Source organism: Eucalyptus grandis, chromosome 1 (assembly GCF_016545825.1).
Source record: "Eucalyptus grandis isolate ANBG69807.140 chromosome 1, ASM1654582v1, whole genome shotgun sequence".
Lineage (NCBI taxonomy): Eukaryota > Viridiplantae > Streptophyta > Magnoliopsida > Myrtales > Myrtaceae > Eucalyptus > Eucalyptus grandis.
The window spans coordinates 17965305-17991444 of record NC_052612.1 but is presented as its reverse complement, the minus strand read 5'-3'; the positions used below and the strand labels follow the sequence as shown (position 1 = coordinate 17991444).

Sequence of the window (26140 nt, the reverse complement as noted above, 5' to 3'; positions counted from 1 at the left end):
TTATTGGCAGATGTTGTCTCTATGAGCGTTAAACCTCGATCCATATGAGGCATCTTTATCATTATGATCTTTCTCGATCTTCTGAGCTCTTCGATATATGTCGTTATAAGTCTTCAGATCTAAAAGGACTAGGGCGCTTCTCAAATCTTGTCTAAATCCATCTCTAAACCTCCTTGCTCGGTTCACAGGATTCTTAATTAACTCGGAGGCATATAGCAAAAGTTCAGCGAACTTCGCCTCATACTCATCAACAGATAGGGAACCCTGGCGAAGATGTTGAAATTCTGCCATCTTCACTTCTCTGGCAGTCTTAGAGAAAAACTTATCATTGAAGGCTTCACGGAAAGTGTTCCAGTCCTTAATAGAGCCTTATGGAAAGATTGTTTCATGAGTAGTCATCCACCAAGTGTCTGCAACTCCCTCTAGCTGGTAAGTTGCTAACATTACCTTCTTAGCATGTTGCACATCAGCAGTGCAAACGCCTTCTCAAGCTTCTGAACCCATGAAGAAATAGCTCCGGGATCTCCAGACCCGAGGAACAACGGCGGATTTAACCTTAGGAAATGCTCCACCAGCTTATGGATTAGTCTTGCAGTGACCACTATCTCCAGTGGACCTTCAACATTCACGGCGGCTGGAGCAACGGCAGGTGCGGCTACAATGGCAGCGGTGGCAGCGGTAGTTGCAACAGCCTAAGCAGCGGCTTCAACGGTAGCAGTTTGCTGATCCATTCTAGTACCCATCGCTTCCAAAACACGCAAGATCCTATCCACCCTGGGATCATTAGGGGCTGTTGCCTCAACATCTACGATGGGTGGAATCATTCCACTCGCACTAGCCTGTGCTGGCGCTCGACCACGTCCCCGTCAGGTCCCGACATGAGTTGGAGCCCTACCCCGAATAATGGCCCTACTGGTCCTCTTGACAGGAGTTCTCGGCTCCTGATTGCTCATAGTGTATCTTTACTCAACTAACACCCGTTTCTAATTCAACACCGAATTAGAAACAGAGCGATTCAAATAACAAGCAATTTTAGCATCCAGCTAACACAGACACGCACCAACATGAATTTAAAGGCCTTTCCTACTAACTATCCCATGGTCAACGCTCCTTATCACTCCAATCTTGAACTTCGCTCTAATACCACAAAAAGGTGATGTCACGCCCCGATCCTCGGGCACGCACACATCCTTCTCAATTGGTCGATTTTATAATGTGAAATCCCAGGAATATGTATCGCTAACCCTTTCATTTATTAAGCACATGCGAAAGCAGTTATAAATCCCCAGACAATAAATTGATGGGATAGAAAAGCAAGGTCATATTTTTCATATTAAAACTTATAACCAAACTTTTATACAAAACACAAACCAGAGTACTTCACAACTATTCACAACTTTTTTTACTCTAACTCTATTCACATCAAAATGGAGTTCATAAAAGAAGATGGAATCTCAGTCCATTCAGGTCATACTCAAGATTCCTCTCGGTATTATCTTCTTCTTCCAAAATCCTTCTCCTCGGTTTCACCTCGAGTTCTCTTTCTCGGAGTTCCTTCTTTTCAGCTCTTCATCGCGGTCCTGAAATGTTTTCCCCAAACCGGGATGAGACTACGTCTCAGCGAGTTCTACCCCACTAAGACTCAATTAGGGAACCAATACACTACTCGGTTGCCTAAGCCCAGCACGAGTCAGAGGAATTACCTTGGCCTCAGTCTCAACTTGCAATTCAAGGTTATATACGAACGCTTCACAAATCATAACGAACAATCAATCAAATCACGACAATCTAATCAAATCATTGATCAATCGAACTAGTCGATTACATGTCAGACGGACCATTCTAGGTCATTGATTCCACACCATATAACCTCCCATCGGGCACTCAGTCATAGAGCCACATCAATGCTCTCGGGCATCAAGTTCGCCAAGGTGACGTATCCACTAGACAATTGCGTGCCTTGTTTAAGCCGTCGTTTTCGCCAGTGATATCCCAAATCACCAAACCACGTATGTCCATGATGGGATATGTTATAGACCGGTACGTGCATTCTTTAAGGCGCCATTTTCGCCAGTGACATCCTTAGTCACCAAACCACGTAGGCCCATATACCGTACCTGATCGGTCTAAGCCCAAAGTACTTCTGATTTACTCTCACCATTCTACTCACTTTACAACTCAACAAAGCATTATAAATGCTGAATAAACATACTTGGCCATTCACCAATCAATAATTCGATCTCAATCAATTCCAATCAATTTAGGGTAAATCCCGAAAATATCACCATTTATTTAATTCCATGCAACGTAGAGCTCAAATAAATAAATGAACTGCGCTACGAAAATCAGCACAAGATTTCGGTCATCAGCCATCTCAACCTTAATTTCCGAAAAATAATTAATTAATTAATTAATTTCGAAAATTAAATAATTAATATTAAAAATTCAATTTAGCTCAAAATAAAGCCCAATTAAATAAACGGACTTCACCACGGTCATCAGCATAATATTCCGGTCATCGACCATACCAGTTGAATTTTCGGAAAATAAATAAATAATTAATTTAATTCCAAAATATATATATTTAAATACCAAAAATTCCACTTGGGCCTGAATTGTCAAATTGAAGCCCGATTAGGGTCAGGAAAAATCCCGGGCTACCCTCAATAAATAGTAGACCACGTCTACTTGCTAAATGCACACACAATTTGTCTAATTCGCATCACAATTTACTAAAAAACACTAATACATACTAATCTAATCACCTAAACCTAATTAATTAAAACTAAACAACCCTTAAGTGTAATTAGTCCCCTAAGCAAGGATTAGTGAGATTACTCACCGGAATCACGCGCAAATCGGATCAATTCAACGGGGGCGACGCAAAGAACGATAAACCTCAAAGCGGGTCTCAGGTTCAGAGCCCAGAAACGGCCCAAAAGCGGGCCCAAAGGGGTTGGAAACCCACTCGTGGGTTCACTGGTTTTGGCTGGCCGGAGCTAGTCCGGTGGCCAAAACGGCAAGGTGAGGCTGGCGGAGGGCGAAGGAAGCTCCAGCGGGTCCGAACGGTGGCCGGACGGAGTTGGGCAGCGGCCGGAGGGGTTGGAGTCACACGGCAAGGATGGCAGGTGCACGAGCAGCGAACAGTGGACGCGCGGTGTGCGCGGGCGTGTGGTACGAGTGGCGGTCTTCGGCGAGCTACTGCCGTCTGCTCTTCTTCAGCTTCTAGTTCTGTTTCTGCTTGCTGGTTTGCATGGGCAAAAAGAGTGTCGAGAGAGAGAGAGAGGGAGAGAAGAGATAAGGGAGGTTGAAAAGTCAAAGAAGAAAAGAATGAGAGAGAAGAAGAGGAAACCAATTTGAAATTGGCAAGGGAAGTGTTCGGTGGGGGGTGTCTGCACGAAGGGGGAGGGGAGAGGAGAGAGGAGACAGAGAGAAAAAAAGAGAGAAAGGGAGAGAGAGAAAAGAAATTAAATAATAATATTATTCTTATTTTTCTTTTCTCTTTCCCTTTCTATTTTCTTTTGGTCTTTGATTTTTCCTCTGATAATTTTTTTGAAATTTCAGACTCATCAATAAATTGACAAACGATGAGACGGTCCTAAAAATGAATTGTGACACGCTCGAATATTTGATTCCCGAGACCAAATTAAATTTCATGGTTAGAATCGATCGGACGCGATTTTAGTCCAATCCAACCAATTGAGTAGCTTTTAGAGATTTTACTGTAGATACATCCCTTAACGGCTTCACCCAATAGGTTAGTTAACTCATGAGTGATCGGCTCAGAGAAAAAGGACCATAGGCATGTCGACGACATGCCCATTTTGTTTTATCGAAACGCGGTCAAATTTCAGGATGTCACAGTCATCAAGGGTCTAGATTTGATTTCCTTTGGGAGTTGACCCCGTGAAATTGTTTTGTGACAAGTTTAGTTTGCGCAATGATGTAAACGCAGAAAAGCTTTGTGGGATTGTTCTGAAAGGTGATTATTCGAAAGATCAAGTGACTCGAGCAATTCCATGTCTCCAATCATAGTCGGGATGCCTCCAGAAAGGAAGTTGTGGGATAAGTTCAAGCCTCGCAATTTGGAGAGCAAGGTAAGCTCTTCAGGGATCCGCCTAATCAATCTATTGCTCGAGAGATCCAAATTGACCATAAGCTGTAAATCAAGTGTTGTGTAGTCAAGGTCTAATCCCTTCACGACCTGTTCCGCATGCATTTGATTCCAATCTGTTGGAGGAATGGCAATAGCATTCCCCGAAGGCGTAGGCTCAGAAGCAGGGGAGAGTGAGTTTCCTTCATCTATGCTTTTGTGCAGTTTCATACTTTTCACATAGCCAAGACAATTTGGAATCTTTCCTATCAAATTATTCATTGCTAGGTCCAATATTTGCAGTGCAGAGAGTGAGCATAGCTGTGAAGGAGTACTACCATTGAACATGTTTTCTCGTAATCGAAGAATCTGTATAAATTGAAAGCTTGGTCCAAACCAATGTTGAACACTTCCAGAGATTTTGTTCCCGCCAAGATCCAAAATCACCAAGTTCTTGCAATTGTTCATAGTCGCCAGAATTTCTACATGGAGACTGTTGTTGTTCAAGTGTACTGACCGAAGCCCAATTGAATTTCCTAAAGAACTTGGTATTACTTCGGACAATTTGTTGGATGATAAATCAAGGAGAACCATAGGGTTCTCTTGCCAACATGTAGGGATTTTGCCTACTAATTCATTCCTTCCAAGGTGCAACACTTCCAATTCTATCTCGCAGAATGAGGTTGGTATTGGACCACTAAATAGATTATCATTCAAATACAAGGAATTCAAATAAGGCATCGTCTAGCCAATATCGTGCGGAATAGGTCCTGAGATTGAGTTGTGATAGAGATCTAATGAGTACAACTTATAAGAAAATTTCAGCATAGATCCATTTATTTCATTGTAAGAGAGATTCAGGTAGGAGAACAACATGAGACCTAGCCAATTTGGGAGAGCTCTAGTGATGGAGGCATTGGACAAAACTATCTCTCTTGCCTCGACTTGTGATCTTATCCATCGCGGAAATTCTGTTCCAAACTTGCAAGACATCATATGGATGTACGACAAATTGAAGGGCGGTATCCAGTCGGAATTCACCTCAAAAGCTATATTGTTGTTGCTGATATCTAAGTACGATAGCTTCGAGAGGTTGGAGAAGTGGATTTTAGAAATTGTTCCTCTCAAGAAATTTGCTGAAAGATCTAAATAGTAAAGATTTTGAAGTTGCTCGGGACTATGTGAAATGGTGCCATTTAGAAGATTATTACTGAGATCTAAAGTTGATAAGACTTGCAATCTTCTTAATGCCTCTGAAATATTCCCGATCAATTGATTATTAGAAATAACAAGTTCTTCCAAGCATAACTAACCATATGATGATGGGATGGTTCCATGCAATTGATTATTTGATAAGTCAAGTTTTTCAAGTTTTTCAAGTGCACCAACCAATCTGGCAAAGCTTCCTGAAGAAAATTATTACTTATCTCTAAGCGCTCTAAGTTTTTCCCAGTAAGCCCCAAAGAATTTCCCCCGACTGAAAATATCTCCTCATGAAGTTTGTTATAATTCAAAGATAGTGACTCGAGGAATGGTTTGTTCGTCAGGAAAGAGAACAGACCTCCTTCAATGCTTTGCAAAAGATTTTCTGCCAAATTGAGATCAACAAGACTTCTCAAGTTATCAAACGACCTTGGTATTGAAGAGTTGGAAAGGTTTGATGCAAGATCAAGGTACTAGAGAGAAGTCATGTGCTGAAATATAGTGCTTGGGATGGGACCACCAAAAGAATTCCATGAAAGATCAAGGTGTAGAAGAGAAGTCATGTTTTGAAATATGGTACTTGGGATGGGACCATGAATACGATTAGTTGAAAGATCAAGGTGCTGGAGAGAAGTCATGCTTTGAAATATAGTGCTTGGGATGGGACCTTGGAAAGAATTCCATGAAAGATCAAGGTGCTGAAGAGAAGTCATATTTTGAAATATAGTGCTTGGGATGGGACCATGGATATAATTAGTTGAAAGATCAAGGTGCTGGAGAGAAATCACATTTTGAAATATAGTGCTTGGGATGGGACCTCGGAAAAAATCCCATGAAAGAGCAAGGTTCTGAAGAGAAATCATGTTTTGAAATATAGTGCTTGGGATGGAACCTCTGAACATATTCTGTGAAATATCAAGGTGCCAAAGAGAAGTCACATTTTGAAATATATTGCTTGGGATGGGACCTTGGAAAGAATTCCCTAAAAGAGCAAGGTGCTGAAGAGAAGTCATGTTTTGAAATATAGTGCTTGGGATGGAACCTCTGAACTTATTCTGTGAAAGATCAAGGTGCCGAAGAGAAGTCACATTTTGAAATATAGTGTTTGGGATGGCACCTAGGAAAGAATTCCATGAAAGGTCAAGGTATTGAAGAGAAGTCATGTTTTGAAATATAATAATGCTTGGAAGGGGACGTTGAATAAAATTCCATGAAAGATCGAGGTACAAGATGAAGATAAAGATGAGTAGGCAAGTGAAAGCCATTTAATTGGCAACCTGATAGGCTCAAATGTGATAAAGATGGGAGTATACTAATCACTTGCATGGGGTCTCCAGATTTGGCAATGTTCGAGCCGCTCATGTCGAGATACTTTAATGCTTGAAGATGCGAAACCCGCTGAATGTCATCAACAAAACTCATGCCATAATAATTATGGAGGTCGAGGACTTTCAACTGGGTGAAATTTCCCCATTCACACGGAATAGTTTCAAAACTGCAAGAGTAAGACAAGTTAAGATACCTCAATTGCCTCATCGAGCCAATATCCTAGAGTATGTTCACATTTTTGAAATGGATCCCGCTCAACTCTAGGTAGCTCAAGTATCTCAAGTTCAACAAAGAAAAGTTCAATTCACTAGATGTGAAAATTCCTTCTGTGATCCGGAGCATGACGACATGTCCATTTGCTCGATCGCACTTTACTCCAGCCCATTGGCAACAATCTTCACTGTTCCAAGAAGAAACAATGTGAGATGCGTATGAGAGATTTTCTCTGAACTGGAGTAGTGCATCCCTTTCATCTTCAAAGCAAATTGATGATGAGCTTCTGTTTCTGCACAAGCATACACACGCATTGTCTAAAATTAATAACAGACTTACTAATACAAGTACTTTTACACTTTCATGTCCCGCCACGGATGATGACAATATTAAAAACATAAGGTATATCGCACATGAAAGCCACTCGATTAGGTTTCAAGTTTTTGGCCTAGATATATTTGTTTGAACTTTGAGAAGTTGGTTTTGAATGGATTCTTTAAGAGCAGACAAAAGGCATTTATAGAAGGCAAGGGAAGGAATGATAGTAAATGCGGCCCATTATTGTTCTATATCATCGTTGTAACGTGTATATCATGTGTTCATTGTTTTATTTACCATCACGGTAAATGTAAGCATCAATAATTAATTTTAGTAGTACTTGAAAAGGAAATGAGAAAGCACAAATTCTACTATTTGGAGCTTGTCTTGTTAAGGAACATATATTTAATATAGTATATGAGCTTGTCTTCTCACGTATATTGAAGTGTTTTCCACTATTAAATTATCCATCAGCATCCCAATGACTTGAGTCCAAGTCGGCCGTCTCCATCTCTTTAAATTTTATGTGAATGGACTGATGGCAGTACTTCTTTTTATTTGGTTGGATGCCGATGGGAGTAATTCAAAGATGGTCCTGCACAGTTGCTTTTCATCGCCATTTGAGTGAACCGCAGAGTTAAGGCCTACATTGGCAACATGCATACGCCCCAAAATAATTGAGAAGGCAGTAAGATGTGTTGGAGAAAACTTCCACATTTATTTTGAAACTGACAAAATGTTTCCATCAGTCTAGTCTGAAGACTTGCAGACTCTTTCGCCAAAGTTTGAAGACCATCGGACCACCAGACTCAAGATTCAAAGTCTAGCCCCATTGACAGTTTCTAGATCGTCGAAGAAGACTTATCCAAAGTTGAGTATTTCTTTAAGGATTTGATTCTATCGACTGAAGAAGATCTCTCGGCTGGATATAGCATCTCGAATTCTATTATTCGTTTTGATTTTAATTCGGGTAATTTAGATTCGCTGATTGGCGAAGTATACTTGGAAGGTTTTACTTATAGAAACCTAGATCCTGATTGTATGAGCAAGCAAGATTGGTGGGCTATCGTCATATTCCTTAAATAACTCGAGATCTCCTTAATTGATTTTGTTCAATTGGTAGATTGGAAGAGCTCATTTGGAAAGTGCCAATGGTTATGAAGGCATGGAGGAGTATATAAGGAAAATGTTCTAGTTATTCAAGTGTGTGCACGATAGATAAATTCCAAAGTCTAAAAGCTCCTTGTTTTTGTCAATTCAATTGTTGAGCGTAAACTTGTACTCAAAAGAGAGTTCATACATTTGTGAGATCTTGAAGAAGTGTAGCAGAGTCTCTACACTATGTAATCAAGGGCATGATTCTGTAACGACTCTTTTGATTCATAGTGAAATTCAACTGGTGGGCTGTCAATGCGAGAAAGTGGACGTAGGCTTGGATTAAGTCAAACCACTATAAACCTTGTATTCTTATTCTCTTCCCTAAACTCTTTTACTTTACTCATAACTTTATTTAATTGCTAAAGTCTCGTTTCTATTTTAAAGTCTACTATTAAATAGACTCAGGTTCAAAGTAAAGTTTAACATTGTCTTTTGCAAAAGTTTGTTTTCGCACCTATTCATCCCCTCTAGGTGCTCATACTAGCATTCTCAATTGGTATCAGAGCTTGTGTACTCATTTAAATTGAAGTGTTTTTACTTCAGAGTTAACGATCCATGGCTAGTATGTTGGCTCCAAGCTTGGTTGAAGGGCAAAGCAACACTAGACCGCCTTACTTTGATGAGAAGGAATACAATATATGGAAAAACAAAATGAAGGCATTCCTAAGATCGAAAGACCCTCTTGAATGGGATGTGGTAGATAAAGGAATTATTCCTAAAACTACAATAGTCTTATAAAAGGGAAAAGAAGCTGTTGAGCCCAACAATGTGACTCAAGAGAGATAATTAAGAGACAAGCTCTTGATGCAAAAGCAATTTATTCTTTATATTGTGCATTATCTCCTACTGAATATAACAGGATATCTTCATGTGAAATAGCTAAAGAAGTCTGGGATAGATTGCACATCACCTATGAAGGAACCATCGAGTGAAAGAAACCAAAATCAATATTCTGTTTAGCCAATATAAAGCATTCAGGATGAAACTAGAAGAATCTATCACTGACATGTTTAGTCGTTTTACAGAAATCGTGAATGGTCTTAAGTATCAAGGCCAACCAATCTCTGGACCCATGAAGGTTAATAAGTTATTGCGTGGACTTTCCAAAGATTGGAATCACATAAAGACCTCAATAAGAGAGACACAAAGAATCATGCCACTCTCTATTGACAAATTGGTTGGCACTCTTCAGTTTTATGAAGTGAGGCAAATCGATGAAGATGAAGATCCCAAAGGTAAAAAATTCCATTGCATTAAAATCTAATGATGATTCTGATATTACAAATTCTGAAAACGATATGGATGATGAAGAGCTTGCTCTCATGATAAGAAGGTTCAGAAAACTGAACAAAAAGGGAAGAAGATTCAATTCGAAGAAACAAAATTCTCAAAAGTTTCAAAATAAATCAGCTGAGAATGATGATTCCAATAAAAATGTGATTTGTTTTTAATGCAAAAAAAAAATGGACACATTAGACCCAACTATCCTTTACTGAAGAAAAAGAAAGGAAAAACTGAGAAATACAGAAAAGCTCTCAAAGTAGAAACTTGCAGTGATACCGAATGTGAAGAGAGTGATGATGATTATGCTAATATTTGTCTAATGGCACAATCAAACTCAGATTCAGACTCAGAGACAAACTCAAACTCAGACAGTGAAATCGATGTAAGTAATTTAAAAATTCCTACTAAAGTCTCTAAATATATTGATGAATTGTATCTTAGTCTCAAAACCTCTCTCAAGAGGATTTCCAAACTAAAAAGAGAAAATTATGTACCGAAGCAATAGGAGATTGTTTGGAAAGAAAAAATCGAAAATTTAGATAAAAGTGTTATTACTTTGAAAGAAAATGCAGACTCACTTTCAAAAGAAAATGCTCTTTTGAAAAATGATATCTCAAGTATTTCAAAAAGGTTTTCAATAGGTTCTGAGAAATTAGAAAAGATTCTTTCAGCACAAAGACCTTACTCTAACAAATCAGGCTTGGGAATGACTGCTGAAACCATTCCTTTAATTGAGTTTCCAAAAGTAAAAGGAAGAATTAAACAAAGACCTACAAAAGATTTTTATAGAAATCATTTCCAAAAAGTCTTTGTAAAACCTATAGGCCGCAGCGCTCTCAAATGTTCTAAGTGTAATAGCTCAGAACACTTTGAGAAATAATGCCCTATGGTTTGGAAACCTGTTAAGAAGATTTGGGGAAAGATCGTATATTGCACTAACTCTATTGGACCCAAAAAGTATGGGTACCAAAGAAAGCTTGAGTTTCTTTTTTAAATGTAGGTCACTATCAAGAAAAATGTTAAATGATACTTGGATAGTGGATGCTCAAGACATATGACAGGAGACTCAAGTTGTTTCATAAAGCTTATGCAAGTTAATGGTGGAAAAGTTTCTTTTGGAAGAAATAGCAAAGGCAGAATTGTGGGATACGGAACTGTAAAGATTGGAAGTCTCACAATCAGTAATGTTTCCCTAGTGGAAGGACTCAACTACAACTTGTTGAGTATCAGCCAATTGTGCGACACAGGTTACAAAATCAACTTTTAAGAAGGAATATGTTCAGGAACCAGTAAAGACTCCTCTTAGACATTCATGGGGCGAAGACATGGGAATATATATCTCTTGGATATCAAACAAGAAAAATCCCAATGTATAATTTCAATTCAAGAGGAAGCTAATCTCTGGCATAGGAAACTTGGCCACATCAATATGAAACAAATAGCCAAGATCTCTACAAAGAAGCTTGTTCGTGGACTACCCAACCTAACATATCAAAAATCTGAATTATGCACACCGTGTGTATTGGGAAAGCAGGTTAGAAACTCCTTCAAACCAATAAATCAAGTCTCCACTAATCGTGTGCTGCAGCTCCTACATATGGACCTATTCGGACCAACCAGAACCCATAACATTGGAGGCAAGAAATATTGCCTAGTAATAGTGGATGATCATTCACGATTCACTTGGGTATATTTTCTAGCAAATAAATCTGAAATATTTTCTTATTTTGTAAAATTTGTAAGAAAGTTCAAAATGAGAAAGGGTATGTTATTTCAAGTATACGGACAGACCATGGAGGTGAGTTTGAAAATCAAGACTTTGCTAAATTCTATTATGAATCTGGTTTTCAGCATGTGTTCTCCTCACTATACACTCCAGAACATAATGGAGTTGTGGAAAGGAAGAATAGATCGTTGCAAGAAATGGCTAGAACATTATTAATTGAAAGTAACATTTCCTCTTGTTTTTGGGCTAAAACAATTTTTACAACATGTTATATTATCAATAAAGTCTTCTTAAGGCCTATTCTAGAGAAAACTCCCTATGAGTTGTTCAAAGGAAAGAAGCCAATTGTTTCCTATTTTCATGTGTTTAGATGCAAATATTTTATATCGAAAAATCAAATGATCAAATTGGTAAGTTTGAAGAAAAATCAGACGAAAGCATCTTCCTTGGATATTCAACCACCAGCAAAGCTTACAGAGTTTACAACAAAAAGACTCAATCTGTGGAAGAATCGATGAATGTCAAATTTCAAGACTTCACACAAAATCAATCGATTCAGACTCAACCTGAAAAATCTGAATCTGCTCTAAAGAAACAGCTCAGACTTTAGAAGACCAGCAATGAATGATCGTTGAAGAATCAAATGAAGAAAAAGATCAACAGTTTGACAAACCAACTAGCAACTAGAAGCACAAGTCCAGTCATCCCAAAGAACTCATTATTGGTGACATTAATGAAGGAATTCGTACAAGATTCAAAAGGTGTGAAGAGTCTAGTGTTGTGGCTTTTATTTCTGAAATAGAACCCAAGAGCATAGAAGAAACTTTAACTGATGAAAGCTGGATTGAAGGTATTGATCAAAGGATATACACAAGAAGAAGGGATAAACTATAATGAGACTTACGCACCAGTAGCAAGGCTAGAAGCAATTAGATTATTATTTGATTTTGCTTGTTATAAGAGTTTCAGGTTATTCCAAATGGACGTCAAAAGTGCTTTCCTAAATGGATTTATCCAAGAGGAAGTCTATGTGGAACAACCTCCCGGTTTTGAAGACCCAAGGAAACCGACTAGTATTCGGATCGAAAATGTGCTATATGGTTTAAAGCAAACATCTCGAGCTTGGTACGACAGATTAAGTAAGCTTTTAATCCAAAATGGCTTTGTTAAAGGTAAAGTAGATACTACACTGTTTATCAAAAAAGAAAGCAAAAACTTTTTACTTGTTCAAATTTATGTTGATGATATTATTTTTGGATCACCTAATGAAAATCTGTGTAGGAAATTCTCTAAGATTATGCAGGATGAGTTTGAAATGAGCATGATGAGTGAACTATGCTTCTTTCTTGGACTTTAAGTAAAACAATTGAAGGAATGAACTTTCATCCACCAAGAAAAATATGCTAAAGAACTTGTTAAAAAGTTCGGCTTGAAGAATTGCAAAAAGACTGATATGCCAATGTCAAGTTCCTCGAAGCTGGACAACGATGAAGGAGGAAAGAAAGTTGACCAAAAGCTATACAGGAGTATCATTGGTTCACTTCTTTATCTTACTCCTTCTAGACCTGACATTCGGTTTAGTGTTTCTATTTGTGCCAGATTTCAATCAGATCCCAAAGAATCTTATTTAAGTGCTGCAAACGCATCATCAAATGCGTTGCATCAATCTCTAACTTGGGTCTCTAGTATCACAAAGAATGAGACTTTACTCTCCTTGGATATTCAGATGCAGACCTAGCAGGATGCAGAGTTGATAGAGAGAGCACCTTGAGCACTTGTCAATTACTTGGGAATAGAACAGTATCTTGGTTCTCAAGAAAGCAAAGTATTGTAGCTTTTTCAACGGCAGAAGCAAAGTATGTGGCTCTTGGAAGTTGTTGTTTATAAATTTTGTGGATAAAGCAATGGCTAAGAGACTTTGAAATCGAAGACTCATGCACTGAGATCAAATGTAACAACACCAGCGCGATTAATCTCACCAAGAATCCAATTCTTCATTCAAGAGCAAAGCATATAGAGATTCGACATCATTTTATTAGAGACCATGTTCAAAATGGAGATGTCTTGATTCAATTCATTGACTCAAAGAATCAACTACTGGACATTTTTACAAAGCCTTTGAAGAAAAGTCAATTCGAGCTTATTCGTTCCAGACTCAATATCTTAAAGTTTGAAGAAGTTTAGACTCGGGATAACGCCTAAAGTTACTCGGACTCAGAAGATAAAACGACTATAAGTTATTTTTGTTTTAGAATTTTATCTATTGGATAAAATCTCGAAAAGGTACGTTCATCTATTAATCTGTAATTCATTGATGTTATCTTCCCCAGCTTTCGTGATTGTTGCAATCATTCCTTCCCGAAAAAGAAGTTATATTTGAAATGACGGTTATCTATTTGTTCAAAAAGGCAATTATTTTTTGAAAAGGCATTTTCTATTTTTCCTTTTACGTCGTTTCGTATGCCTCTTTTCGATTGCCTTATATACTGATCGTCTTCCTCTCAAACCCTAAAAGCACAAAACATCACTTTCTTACTTTTACTCTCTAGTTTAATCTTCAAAGCTCTCACCTTTCTCGCGAATCAAGTTTGGAATATCTCAAAGACTGTGAGAATGGCTTCCCAAAGAAAGTCTTCAAGGATCGCAAACATGGGACCACAACACATGCGTGAGGTTCCTATGCATTTTGACCTCACCGAGGAAGAAGAATCTCCAAGACAGCAGCATAGCCCACAACATTCTCAACCGCGTCAATCTCCACAAGCTAGACCTCAGGGTATTGATCAAAGAGCAGAGGAAGAAATCATTGAAGGAGCACAACCAGTAAGAACTCGACGACCCGCTTTTATCTTTAAGCTTTATTTTGCTCTAAAGAAGGGAGGCACTCCCTTGAACTATATTGATGAATTTTTGAAAGAGAAAGGGTATCAAAATGAAACTCACTTTTTGCAAACAATGGAACAATTGGGAATTGCTCCTGAGGGGTCGGCAAAACGAGCATTTGCGAATATTCCGAGCGATCCATGTGTTGGAGGTCTTGGTCAGCCTGATGGGAATGATGATGACCAAATGTACACTCATTTTAAGCCGAGAATGGGTGTTGCGGTGAATATTCGAAGCAACAGGACAGATTTGTTTCGTTCGGAGGAACACAAGCAACTTTACTCTAAGTTGTTAAAGCGAGGGGTGATCAACCCAAGAAGTGTGGACTTTGATTTCCTTGATTCTCTGAATGTGAAGCTGCGAGAGAAATTCACTCTTCTTCAACTTGAACAATTTTGCTCTTAATCAACGGTGGCTCATCCAGAACTTACTGCTTATTTCTATTCTAATCTAAGTTTATTAGATGCGAATAGATTTTCTTTTAGTGTTCAAGACCAAGACTATATCGTTGATATGAATACATTGGTGAATGTGATTGGAGTAGCGCGAGGGGCATTCCGATCAATTAGTGTGTCTGTTGGTCGTGCAACGATAGAGCTTGTTCGAGTTGGAATGGAAAAAAGATGAATTTCGTACTTGAGGATGAATGCCTCAAACATTTTGCTTCACAAGATCGTGATCAATTGCCTTAGACCGAAATTAACTTCGAAGACCGACGTCTCCAACTCATAAGCAAAGTTGATGTATGCTATCAACGATGGCAAAAAGTTCCCCCTGCCTCACACTATCATGTTTCACATGTATAGAACGATGGTAAAAGATAAGGGATAACTTCCTTACTCATCGCTTGTTACAAAGCTATTAAGACATTTGAATATTCAGCCTCCCAAGATTCTATGTGTCCATAACTGTGATCAAATGGTGGTGGGACTGAAAATGGTTTCCAAAATGCATATGAAGGAGCTGAACAAAGCGTTGGAGTGATTTAAGGAGAAAACCCCGTCAAGACTCACCAAGTTTCTTCAGCTGCAAAACGGAAAGGGAAAGAGCCAGTGACTGCTCCATCCAGGAAAAGAAGAGCCCTCATCTTGGAGGATGAAGAAGATGAGGACGATATCACCATTTCCGCTCTTGCATTGAGAAACCTACAACATTCTGTTCCAGAGACAGAGGAGAGAGAGGATCAAGACAGAGAAGAAGAAGAGCAAAGGAGTGGAGAGAGAGAATCGATGAGAACAGAAGTAGATGAAGAAAGGATTGCAAAAGAAGAAAAGGGTAGAGGTGGACAAGAAGAAACAGAGCATAAAGAGTACTTCTCACCGCCTGAAGGCAATGAAACAGGGGGAGTTGCTGAGAAAAGAGGTACATCTTCAATTGCTTTTACTAGTGAAGATGTTAGCCGTTCACCTGCAGATCCAGAAGACATCTATGCCTCTCAATTTCCAAAGGAAGGTCCTGAGGCTTCATCTCCAAATCTAGGTGCCTATGCTGAAATGCCATCATCTGTAAATTCTCCTCCAACTGAACATGCAGAAGCTAGCACTCAAATTGATAATTCACCAGACTTTCGAAGATTGCTTGATATTCTTATGGACATGCGAGGCCAGATTTTATGCCCTAGGATGCAAAGTTCGAACTTGCGAATGCGGTCAAATTCATGCCCTTATTCTTCAAGTTCAAGCAAATGCCAAGGATGAAGAAGTGGCTCAACTAAAGGAGGATTGAAGAAGCTAGAAGGGATTGTCCAGTCGATGGGAGATTTCCAGCTCATTCGCGTTCCAAAGCAATCCTAATTTCATTATCTTTTCGTCTCTACCTTTTTAATGTTGACAAAAAGGGGGAGATGGTGCAGATTTGACTGTTTGACTTGACTTTTGATTGACTTTACTTTTGTTTGGATATTTGGTTGTGATTGGATTTGGATTTGGAATGTTTGATCAATTAAATGTTTGCTGCATTATCTTAAGCACTATTAGTATTTCGTGGCAAAGATAGATTGTTTATTCACAGGACTAACTTTCTTATTTCCTATTGATGCAGATCTAATGCTATATTTACTAAGCCAATTATCTTTTGTGAAATATCCATGTTTGTTTGAGTATTGTTTTGCAGGTCAAATATATCCAAATCTACAGTAAAGTTTTGTCACTATAAAAAATGGGGAGATTGTTGGAGAAAACTTCCGCATTTATTTTGAAGCTGACAAAACGTTTCCATCAGTCTAATCTGAAGACTTGTAAACTCCTTCATCAAAGTCTGAAGACCATTGGACCACCAGACTCAAGATTCAAAGTCTACCCTCATTGACAGTTTCTAGATCGTCGAAGAAGACTTATCCAAAGTTGAGTATTTCTTTAAGGATTTGATTCTATCAATTGAAGAAGATCTCTTGGTTGGATATAGCATCTTAGATTCTATTATTCATTTTGATTTTAATTCGGGTAATTTAAATCTGTTGATTGGTGAAGTATACGTGGAAGGTTTTACTTATAGAAACCTAGATCCTGATTGTATGAGTGAGCAGGATTGGTGGGCTATCGTCATATTCCTTAAATAACTCGAGATCTCTCTAATTGATTTTGTCCAATGGGTAGATTGGAAGAGCTCCTTTGGAAAGTGCCAATGGTTATGAAGGCATGGAGGAGTATATAAGGAAGATGTTCTAGTTATTCAAGTGTGTGTGCGATAGATAAATTTCAAAGTCTGAAAGCTCCTTGTTCTTTGTCAATTCAATTGTTGAACGCAAACTTGTACTCAAAAGAGAGTTCATACATTTGTGAGACCTTGAGGAAGTGTAGCAAAGTCTCTATACTGTGGAATCAAGGACGTGATTCATAGTGAAATCCAGCCGGTGGGCTGTCAGTGCAGGAGAGTGGACATAGGCTTGGATTAAGCCGAACCACTATAAACCTTGTGTTCTTATTCTCTTCCCTAAACTCTTTTACTTTACTCATAACTTTATTTAATTGCTAGAGTCTCGTTTCTATTTTAAAGTCTACTATTAAACAGACTCAGGTTAAAAGTAAAGTTTAACATTGTCCTTTGCAAAAGTTTGTTTTCGCACCTATTCACCTCCTCTAGTTGCTCATACTAGCATTCTCAAGATGAACATTGCCAAATCTAGAGACCCCATGCAAGTGATTAGTATACTCCCATCTTTATCAAAATCGCACTTTTGAAATTATTAGTTAGATGAAAACCCACCATCGACAATATCGAATATGATTAGAATGTGTGCAAATTGGATTGGGTAAACATCACACATAACCTTGAAAAAAAAAAAAAAAGCAAGAACCTCACCAATAAATTGAAGTCAAGCTTAAAAGAGTGATATGAAGAAATCGAGGAATTGGCTCTGATTAAAGTAGGATTTCACTGGAAAAATGTAAGTTGTCATGTGATTAAGCTTCCCTAGTCGGAAGAAAGAGAAAAGTCTTCCGTCGCATTTGTCATCTAATGTTGATCTGAGCAGTATGTGTGTCCATGGCGGTCCTCTAGCGACACCACTAGTGACAACTACAGAAAACTTAATCACGATGCGCAAAAGTCTGATATTTCAAGTCTCTTATTTCAATTGTGCTCTATTATTCTGCTGTATGTCTTGACTAGATAAAAATGACTTTTCTTACTTATTCAATAAGGTGATGACGATGTCGAGAATGATGAGTTCTTGTTTTTCATATTGGTTGAAATCCTTTTTTCAATCCTTGCAAATATGGTAGCTCTCAATTATTGTATAGTGGATCTTGCTTATGAGTATATCCAAAATTAATGTGATCCTTTAGCCCAAGACAACAAGAATCAAATCCTCAAAAGTACTCATTTGGTGATAATTTAAGGGTGTATAAATGACATTAATGACTTTTTCTCATCTTATTTGGGACTCTAGATCTTAGAATTAATCTGTTTTGTGAGGTGTACTTCAACTTGGGTCCATATTTATGAAACAGAGCAAGTGCTTGGCTTTGCCCCCTGTTATAAGCCAAGCAATAGACGACAGGTTCACGAAGTCGTAGCACCAAGATGCACGCACTTTGGTGGGGCCGGACCAACAGCATTATTGTGGAAAAACTTAGGTATGGACGAGTTTTGCAGCGCAATACCCGCAAGCACCAAGTCAAAAAGTCTCGAGGTCCATGTCGTAATGCTAAGCAACGACTTGGGTCTGTCTATATTCATCTGGTTGCATTTTCCTTTGTATGATTGCAAATTCTAACAAGGTTTTCAGTCCGCCTAATTCAGCCATTACTCAAATGCTCATCATGAATTTTGAGTATGTATTCACATTTCTTTTAAAAGTGCATTTATGGGATGTTTATTATGAAGGATTGATGAAAATTAGTAGTACAATATTAACTGATTGTTGTGAATCTCTTTGGGTTGAAAGATGGCTTTCTTAAATTTTCCTGTTGATACCAATTGTTCATTAAAGGATGACAAGACGGTAGGAGAATTTTAAGGGCCAGACAAACAGTGATATTTTGGGAGATCATTATCAACTATTTCCAAAGTTTAAACTATCATATGAAAGCATGGTTTGATATTCGAATATTCAATTACTCCCCGTCACGACCCTTTAGAGATGAATGACATCCCCGAGATGTTTGGATGGATTATCAAGTGAATCTCTCTTGTGAGATGCGTGCTTACGCTTGACTCGGCCTCTCCCAAGCCTTATCAAACGCAACATTATTTACACTTGATTGATTATGACGTTTATTCTTGCTTTAAAAGTATTTACTAAGGACAAGGCCTCATCAACTATACATAAAATGAGAATGGATATGCAAATGTGATATGATATGTAAATATTGTACTAAACAACGTTTTCTTTTTCTAGAAATGAGACAATTAAAATGGAAATATTTTACATTGTACAATAAAAAAAGCAATGCAATCAAAAATCCTAAATGCACCCCTAAATTAGGCTTCAAGTGTTTGGTTTGGGTGCATTTGTTTAAACTTTGAGAGGTTGGTTTTGAGTAGGTTTTAAGAGTAGACCAAGGGCATTTTATTGAGATCAAGGAAAGGAATGATAGTGAATGCAACCAATTGTAGCTCTATATCGTCGCATATCTTATATATCATGTGTTCATGATTTTATTTATAATCACGGTAAACGTAAACATCAATTATTAATTTTAATACTATATGAAAAGGGAAATGGGAAAGCACGCATTCTATGACCTAGGGCTCGTCATGTTAAGGAACATATATTACATATTTTAATTTGAGCTTGTCTTCTCACATATTTAAGTATTCTCTGTTAAGAAATTATCCAGCAGCATCCTGATGACTTGACTCCAAGTCGACCCCCTCCCAAAAGTCAAAGTCGATATCATCTCTTTAAATTTTTGTGCTTGGACTGATGGGAGTACTTCAAAGATGGTCTTGCACGGTTGCTTTCCATCACCACGTGAGTGGACCGATGGAGTCAAGGCCTACATTGGCGACATGCACATGCCCCCAAATAATTGTTGAGGCAGTACGATGATTTTTGTTGACAAAACCCCTAATAAGTTTTGAAATTGACAAAATTATCCATTACTTGTATAGATCTTGATAAAGAACTTTGATAGTCCACAAGTAACTTCAATTAAACTCGACATTATTTCTGGTCGCGTGGTCTCTTAATCTCATCGTCGGAGCTAGTCCAGGAGTGCGAATAGCCATGCCTACTGTCATTATTTCAACTCACCGACACGTACGCACTTTGGTGGGGCTGGGCCAACAGCATTATTGTGGAAAAACTTGGTATAGCCAATTTTTTGCAGTGCAAGACCCGCAAGCACCAAGTCAAGAGTCCATATTCATCTGGTTGCACTTTCCTTTCAATAGATGCAAATTCAAAAGCAATGCCTAATTCAACCAGTACCCAAATGCCCCTCATGGGTGTTGGAAAAAGTATTAGAATACATAAAATAATAATAATTATTAGGAATACATTACAAAATATTAGAAAATAAAAAAAAAATGTCTGAAGCGTGCAAACACTATTCTTAAGGATAATTCCGCCCCTCGGAGTACGTAGCTCGGTGCGTAAGACTTCAGCGGCTATCCTCTCAAGATACAACAGACCTTCCTCTATACTCCGCATTGAATATTAGAAGGAAACATAACAACTTTTGTGTATAACCATCAAAAAGAAAAGGAAAGATGTGAAAACATATTGTATCTACTAAGATTGTGGTTTGAAGTTTAATTTATAATTAAAGCTCCAAGTCAACTCAACATTATTGCTCGTCACTATTATTATTTCAATTGAAGTTGAAACATGTACAAAACAAATAGGAGTCACGAGCACCAACACGCACGCACTTTAGTGGGGCTGAACCAACAGCATTATTGTGGAAAAATTCAAGTATGGCCAAGTTTTGCAGTGCAAGACCCGCGAGCACCAAGTCAAAAGTCTTGAGGTCCTCTCAAAAAATGCAAATTCTAAAGTATGTCTAATCAGCCACTCGCTCAAATACTCGTCATGGAGACTTGGTTACGTAAATTTTACCTATAGCCCATTATCGGTACCTTTCCTCCTTTGATAAAACGGTGTTTCATGAAATCTTTTTTGATTTTCATCCCAAGACATGCAAATCTACATGGCCACACACAAGGGTGCAGGCAATAAAATGAAATCAATCAATAATAAAAACAAAAAAAATGGCGGAAATGATAAGACACCGAGCTAATTGGACAATAATATCTTGTTGATACCTAAATTTTGATTAAATATTTAAGGATAACTTGCATAGAAAATTAGAGGTCAATTTGACCCTACCCAAAAAAATTTACATTGAATAGCATGTCACATGCCATTAAGATCATTTGCATTAACCAAGTTTTTTATTTAAAAAAAAAAAAAGAAGAAGAAATGGCTTGGGGCTGGGCCTGACCCCAGCCCCTTTTCTTTCCCCTTCGTCTGGGTCGGGCCTATTTCCTTTTAATTTCTCCCAAGCCGGGCCCCTTCTCCGTTCCCCACTTCCTTCCTTCTTCCTCTCCTGCACCTCAGCGCACGGACACCCTCCGCAGAGCAGCCAAGGGGAGGCCTGGTCGGCCTGCCCAGAACCGGTGGCCGAAACACCTCCGTCGATCGGGCTCCTCGTTTGTAAATACCAGGGACACAAAAGGAGAGAGAAAAATTCGTGAGCAAAAGGTTTCTCGTATAGAAGAGTGAGAGATTCGAGAGAGAGGAGCCGCATGTGAGAGTTTGAGCGAGGGAGGGTAGTTAGAGGGAGAGACTGCCGGCCACCGCGCCAGCATCGCGGCCGACGACCCACTGCCGGGCCTCCTTCCCAGCGCCAAGGCTCCGGTAAGCTTCGACCCTGTTCTTGGGCATGCTGGACCGGAGCTCGTGGCCGTCTGGTTTACACGAACTCCGGCTCCAACCGTCCGTCGTTTGGCTGTCGCGTGGGTCGTTTTTCATCTGGCGAGAGTCTCGGCTCGGGTTTGAGTCTTGGTCGAGCCAAAAACCACTCATTTCAGTAGCGTACCCCGAACGAGATCCGTTCGATAAAATGCCCGAATGAGATCTAGTTTTGTCTCGTCGTTTTGAGCAGAAGTCGAGTCGTCCGGGAATCGACCCGTGGAGTCGGGGCTTGCCTGTGATTTCTAGCGTTCCAGGCGTGGCTACCACCACTCGACCCGCAGCCACCCCCGTGGCGGCCCACGGAGGCTGCGGGTCTCTTTTGTTCCGGCATACGAGCGACGACCGTCGTGGCTGTGGCAGAGGTGCCGCTGGACGGACGAGGGCCGAGCACTAGGCTAGGGGTTCTATTTTCTTGCGTCCTCAAAGAGTCGTTTGTGTGTGCGTGCGCGCGCGCGGGGCTAGTTCCTGGAGGAGCCCTATCTTCCCTTCAACGTGCAGCTCCTTTCAAAACACGAAGGAAACCATGGCGGCTGCACTCTTAGGGAAAAGAACGTCTTTGGGCATAGTAAAAGAAAAGACTACGGCTCCGTTCATTTTACAGGAAAACAACTGCCAGAAATAGATTTTCAGATTTTCCAGTATTTATTTCATGGAAAATGAATTAGGCAAAGAAAACATTTAATTCTATTGGAAAAAAACACCTTCAAAATTGGGGAAAAAGTTTTCCAATTCGAGCTCGCCGATCCACATCTTGGTCAGTCGCCGAGCAAGTAGCCATCGCCTACGCACGCAGTGGTGGAGGGAGGAGCAAAGAAAAAAGAAAATTAAAAATTAAAAAAATGCGATTCTTTAAAATTAAAATTAAAATTAAAATTTTTTGATCAATTAAAAAATTAAAATTCGATTTCTTTGGTAATTTTTCTGAAAATCAAATCAGAATAGTGGAAAATATTTTCTATATCATTTTCAAATTTTAACGGAACACCAAATAATATCTTTACTTTCTTTAAAATTGGCTTCTAAAGAGTATTTTTCGCCAAATGAAGCTTATTTTCCTTTCCTTTTACACGGGCACGAGGCGAAGAAGCGTGCTCCTCCCTTTTGTCTTTCAGTGGGCAGGAGCCTCTCTTTTTTTTTCTCCATGCGGTAAATCACTTTGAGGTGAATCTCGCAAACAGCTCAAATTCGAGACCTATATTTAATAGTAATTCTATCTACATGCATTTTTTTTTTCTTTTGACGCCTAAAAATATAGAGGGGAAATGTAACCTAGGAAAGGAATATATTGAACATCGGTGGGCACTATGCCATTAACAATTTCGTTTACAAATGTCATATTACCCTCAACATGCAATTACCAGGAAAAGCTTAAATAGGATAAAATGGAGTTGCTTACATGGTTTGTGACATTGACAAGTAAAATCATATCATGAGTAGAGCTTAGCAACACTAAAATTACAAAATGACATGATTTGCACTTACTGTGTTGTTTAATCGACGGCTTGCCTGGACAAGCTTGAAATAGAAGAAAACAAAATATTGGCTACTAGTAACTACTCACAAGGAGAAACAAGCCAACCACAAGATGATTGTGCTTAAACAAGAAAGCAAGAACTTCATGAGATCAACAAAGGATTGGACTAATTGATGTAGAGAACGGACTTGTTATGCTCTTCTCAATCTCCTCCTCAACTCGGCTGCCTTCACTACAATAATCACATAGACCATGTCTGTTTTACGATCCACATAGTTGAAGTAGACGCGTCTCCAATTCTTCTTGTACACCAAAACTCCAATAACTCCCAAAACCCAGTCGCAAACCCAAGCATTATGACTATGTAGAACATCACCTTTTCAAACTTACCTTCTTCTTCGGGATCTTCTTTTGACACTCGAGGGGCCTCAAAGACCGGGCATTTCTTTGTAGAGGATCACCACAAAGTAGAGGATTGTCGGCATAAATGGAAGGATCATCAAGGGTCTGGATTTGATTTCCTTTGGGAATTGGCCCTGTGAAGTTGTTGTGAGACAAGTTTAGTTTGCTTAGTGATTTAAACGCAGAAAAGCTTTGTGGGATTGTTCCTGAAAGGTGATTATTCGAAAGATCAAGTGACTCGAGCCATTTCATTTGCCCAATCATAGTTGGGATGCCCCCAAAAAGAAAGTTGTGGGATAAGTTCAAGCCTCGTAATTTGGAGAGCAAGGTAAGCTCTTCAGGGATTCGCCCAATCAATTTGTTGCTTGAGAGATCCAAATTGACCATAAGTCGTAGAGCGAGTGTTGTGTAGTCAAGGTCTATCCCCTTCATGACCTGCTCCACATGCAGTCTCTTCCAAAAATTTCGACCAAGGCCAGCAGGCATCGAGTCATTCACGGAAGGTTCAGCCTCATAAGTAGGGGAAAGTGCATTGCCTTGATCTACGTTTTTGGGCAGTTTCATACCTATCATATAGCCAAGACAATTTGGAATCGTTCTCGTTAGATTATTCACTGCTAAGTCCAACATTCGCAATGCAGGGAGTGAACATAGTTGTGAAGGAATACTGCCATTGAACATGTTTTCTCGCAATCTTAGAATCTGTAGAAATTGAAAGCTTGGTCCAAACCAGTGTGGAACACTTCCAGAGATTTTATTCTCACCAAGATCCAAAACTAGCAAGTTCCTGCAATAGTTCATAGTCACAGGAATTTCTCCTTGGAGACTGTTGTTGCTCAAGTATATTGACCCAAGCCTAGTTAGATTTCCCAAAGAACTCGGTATGACTCCAGACAACTTGTTGGACGATAGATCAAGGAAACTCATAGGATGCACCTTCCAACAATCAGGGATTTTGCCAACTAATTCATTCCTTGCAAGGTGCAACTCGTACAAAAGTTCCATCTTGCATAATGAGGTTGGTATTGGACCGCTTAAGAGGTTATCGTTCAATTTCAAGGAAGTCATATGAGGCACCGCTAGGCCAATATCTTGCGGAATAGGTTCTGCGATTAAGTTGTGAGAGAGATCTAACATTTGCAGATAAGAAGGAAATTTTGGTAGAAATCCATTTATTTGGTTGTAAGAGAGATGCAAGTAGTTGATTGACATGAGACCTAGCCAATCAGGGAGAGCTCCTATGATGGATGAGTTGGACAACACTATCTCTTCTACATTGACTTGCGTTTTTATCCATTGCGGAAATTCCTTTTTGAAATCGCAAGACATCATCCCAATGTAAGACAAATTGAAAGGTGGTATCCAATTGGAATCCACCTCGAAAGCTAAATAGTTGTTGCTGATATCTAAGTGCTCTAGCTTCGAGAGGTTGGCAAAGTGGATTTCGGAAACTATTCCTCTCAAGGAATTTCTTGAAAGATCTAAGCTATCAAGATTTTGAAGTTGCCCGAGACTATGTGGAATGCTGCCATTTAGAAGATTGTTACTAAGATCTAAAGACTGTAAGCCTTGCAATCCTCCTAATGCCTCTGGAATATTCCCTGTCAATTGATTATAAGAAAGAAAAAGTCTGTCCAAGCATAACCAACCATATGATGGCGGGATGGTTCCATGTAATTGATTAGCTGATAGGTCAAGCCATGTCAAGTTTTTCAAGTGCACCAGCCAATCTGGCAAAGCTCCTCGAAGAAAATTATCACTTATATCCATTCGCTCCAAGTTTTTTCCGATAAGCCCCGAAGAATTTCCCTTGACTGAAAATAACTCATCAAGAAGTTTGTTTGTAGTCAATGATAGTGACTTGAGGAATGGTTTGTTCCTTAAGAAAGAGAACAACCCTCCCTCAATGCTTTGCAAAAGATTGTCTTCAAGATTGAGATTGACAAGACTTCTCAAGTTATCGAACCACCTTGGTACTGAAGAGTTGAAACAATTGGATGAAAGATCGAGGTGCTGGAGAGAAGTCATTTTTTGAAATATAGCGCTCGGGATAGGACCTTCGAAAAAGTTCGCTGAAAGATCAAGATGCCAAAGAGAAGTCATGTTTTGAAATATAGCGCGTGGGATGGGACCTTTGATAAAACAACTTGAAAGACCTAGGTGCCGCAAAGAAGTCATGTTTTGACACATAGTGCTGGGGATGGAACCTCTAAACCTATTCCATGAAAGATCAAGGTGTTGGAGAGAAGTCATGTTTTGGAATATAGTGCTTGAGATGGGACCTCCAAAAGAATTTAACGAAAGATCAAGGTGCCGAAGAGAAGTCATGTTTTGAAATATAGTGCTTGGGATGCGACCTCGGAAAAAATTATTTGAAAGATCGAGGTACTGAAGATCAAGATGAGTAGGCAGGTGAAAGTCATAAAGTCCGCAATATGATAGGCGTAAATGAGATAAAGATGGGAGTATACTGATCACCCGCATGGGGTCTCCATATTTAGTAATATTCAGGCCGCTCATGTCAAGGTACTTTAATGCTTGAAGATGGGAAACCCACTGAATGTCATCAACATCACCCATGTAATAATAACTATTGAGATCGAGGACTTCCAACTGAGTAAGATTTCCCCATTCGCTAGCAAAAGTTGCAAAACCAAAAGAGTTGGATAAATTAAGGTACCTCAATTGCTTCAT

General features: G+C 39.1%; 1 protein-coding gene across 1 annotated transcript; it reads right to left on the bottom strand.

The window, feature by feature from the left end:
- LOC104453290 (receptor-like protein EIX2) lies at window positions 1-26140 on the bottom strand. Its single transcript, XM_039317351.1, has 4 exons — window positions 25918-26140; window positions 23435-25047; window positions 448-692; window positions 1-301 (listed from the first exon to the last, which is right to left on the bottom strand). Exons 1-4 carry the CDS (start codon window positions 26138-26140, stop codon window positions 1-3), a joined length of 2382 nt encoding a protein of 793 aa, XP_039173285.1.

What these genes read in the sequence shown, in the direction of transcription:
- LOC104453290 (XM_039317351.1), bottom strand. Translation starts at nt 26,140, where the DNA reads ATGAAGCAATTGAGGTACCTTAATTTATCCAACTCTTTTGGTTTTGCA. An exon ending in AGACCCCATGCGGGTGATCA is followed by an intron (nt 25,048 to 25,917) that starts GTATACTCCCAT and finishes ATCAATTGACAG; the next exon opens with GGAATATTCCAGAGGCATTA. An exon ending in AGAAGATCCCGAAGAAGAAG is followed by an intron (nt 693 to 23,434) that starts GTAAGTTTGAAA and finishes GCCGCTGCTTAG; the next exon opens with GCTGTTGCAACTACCGCTGC.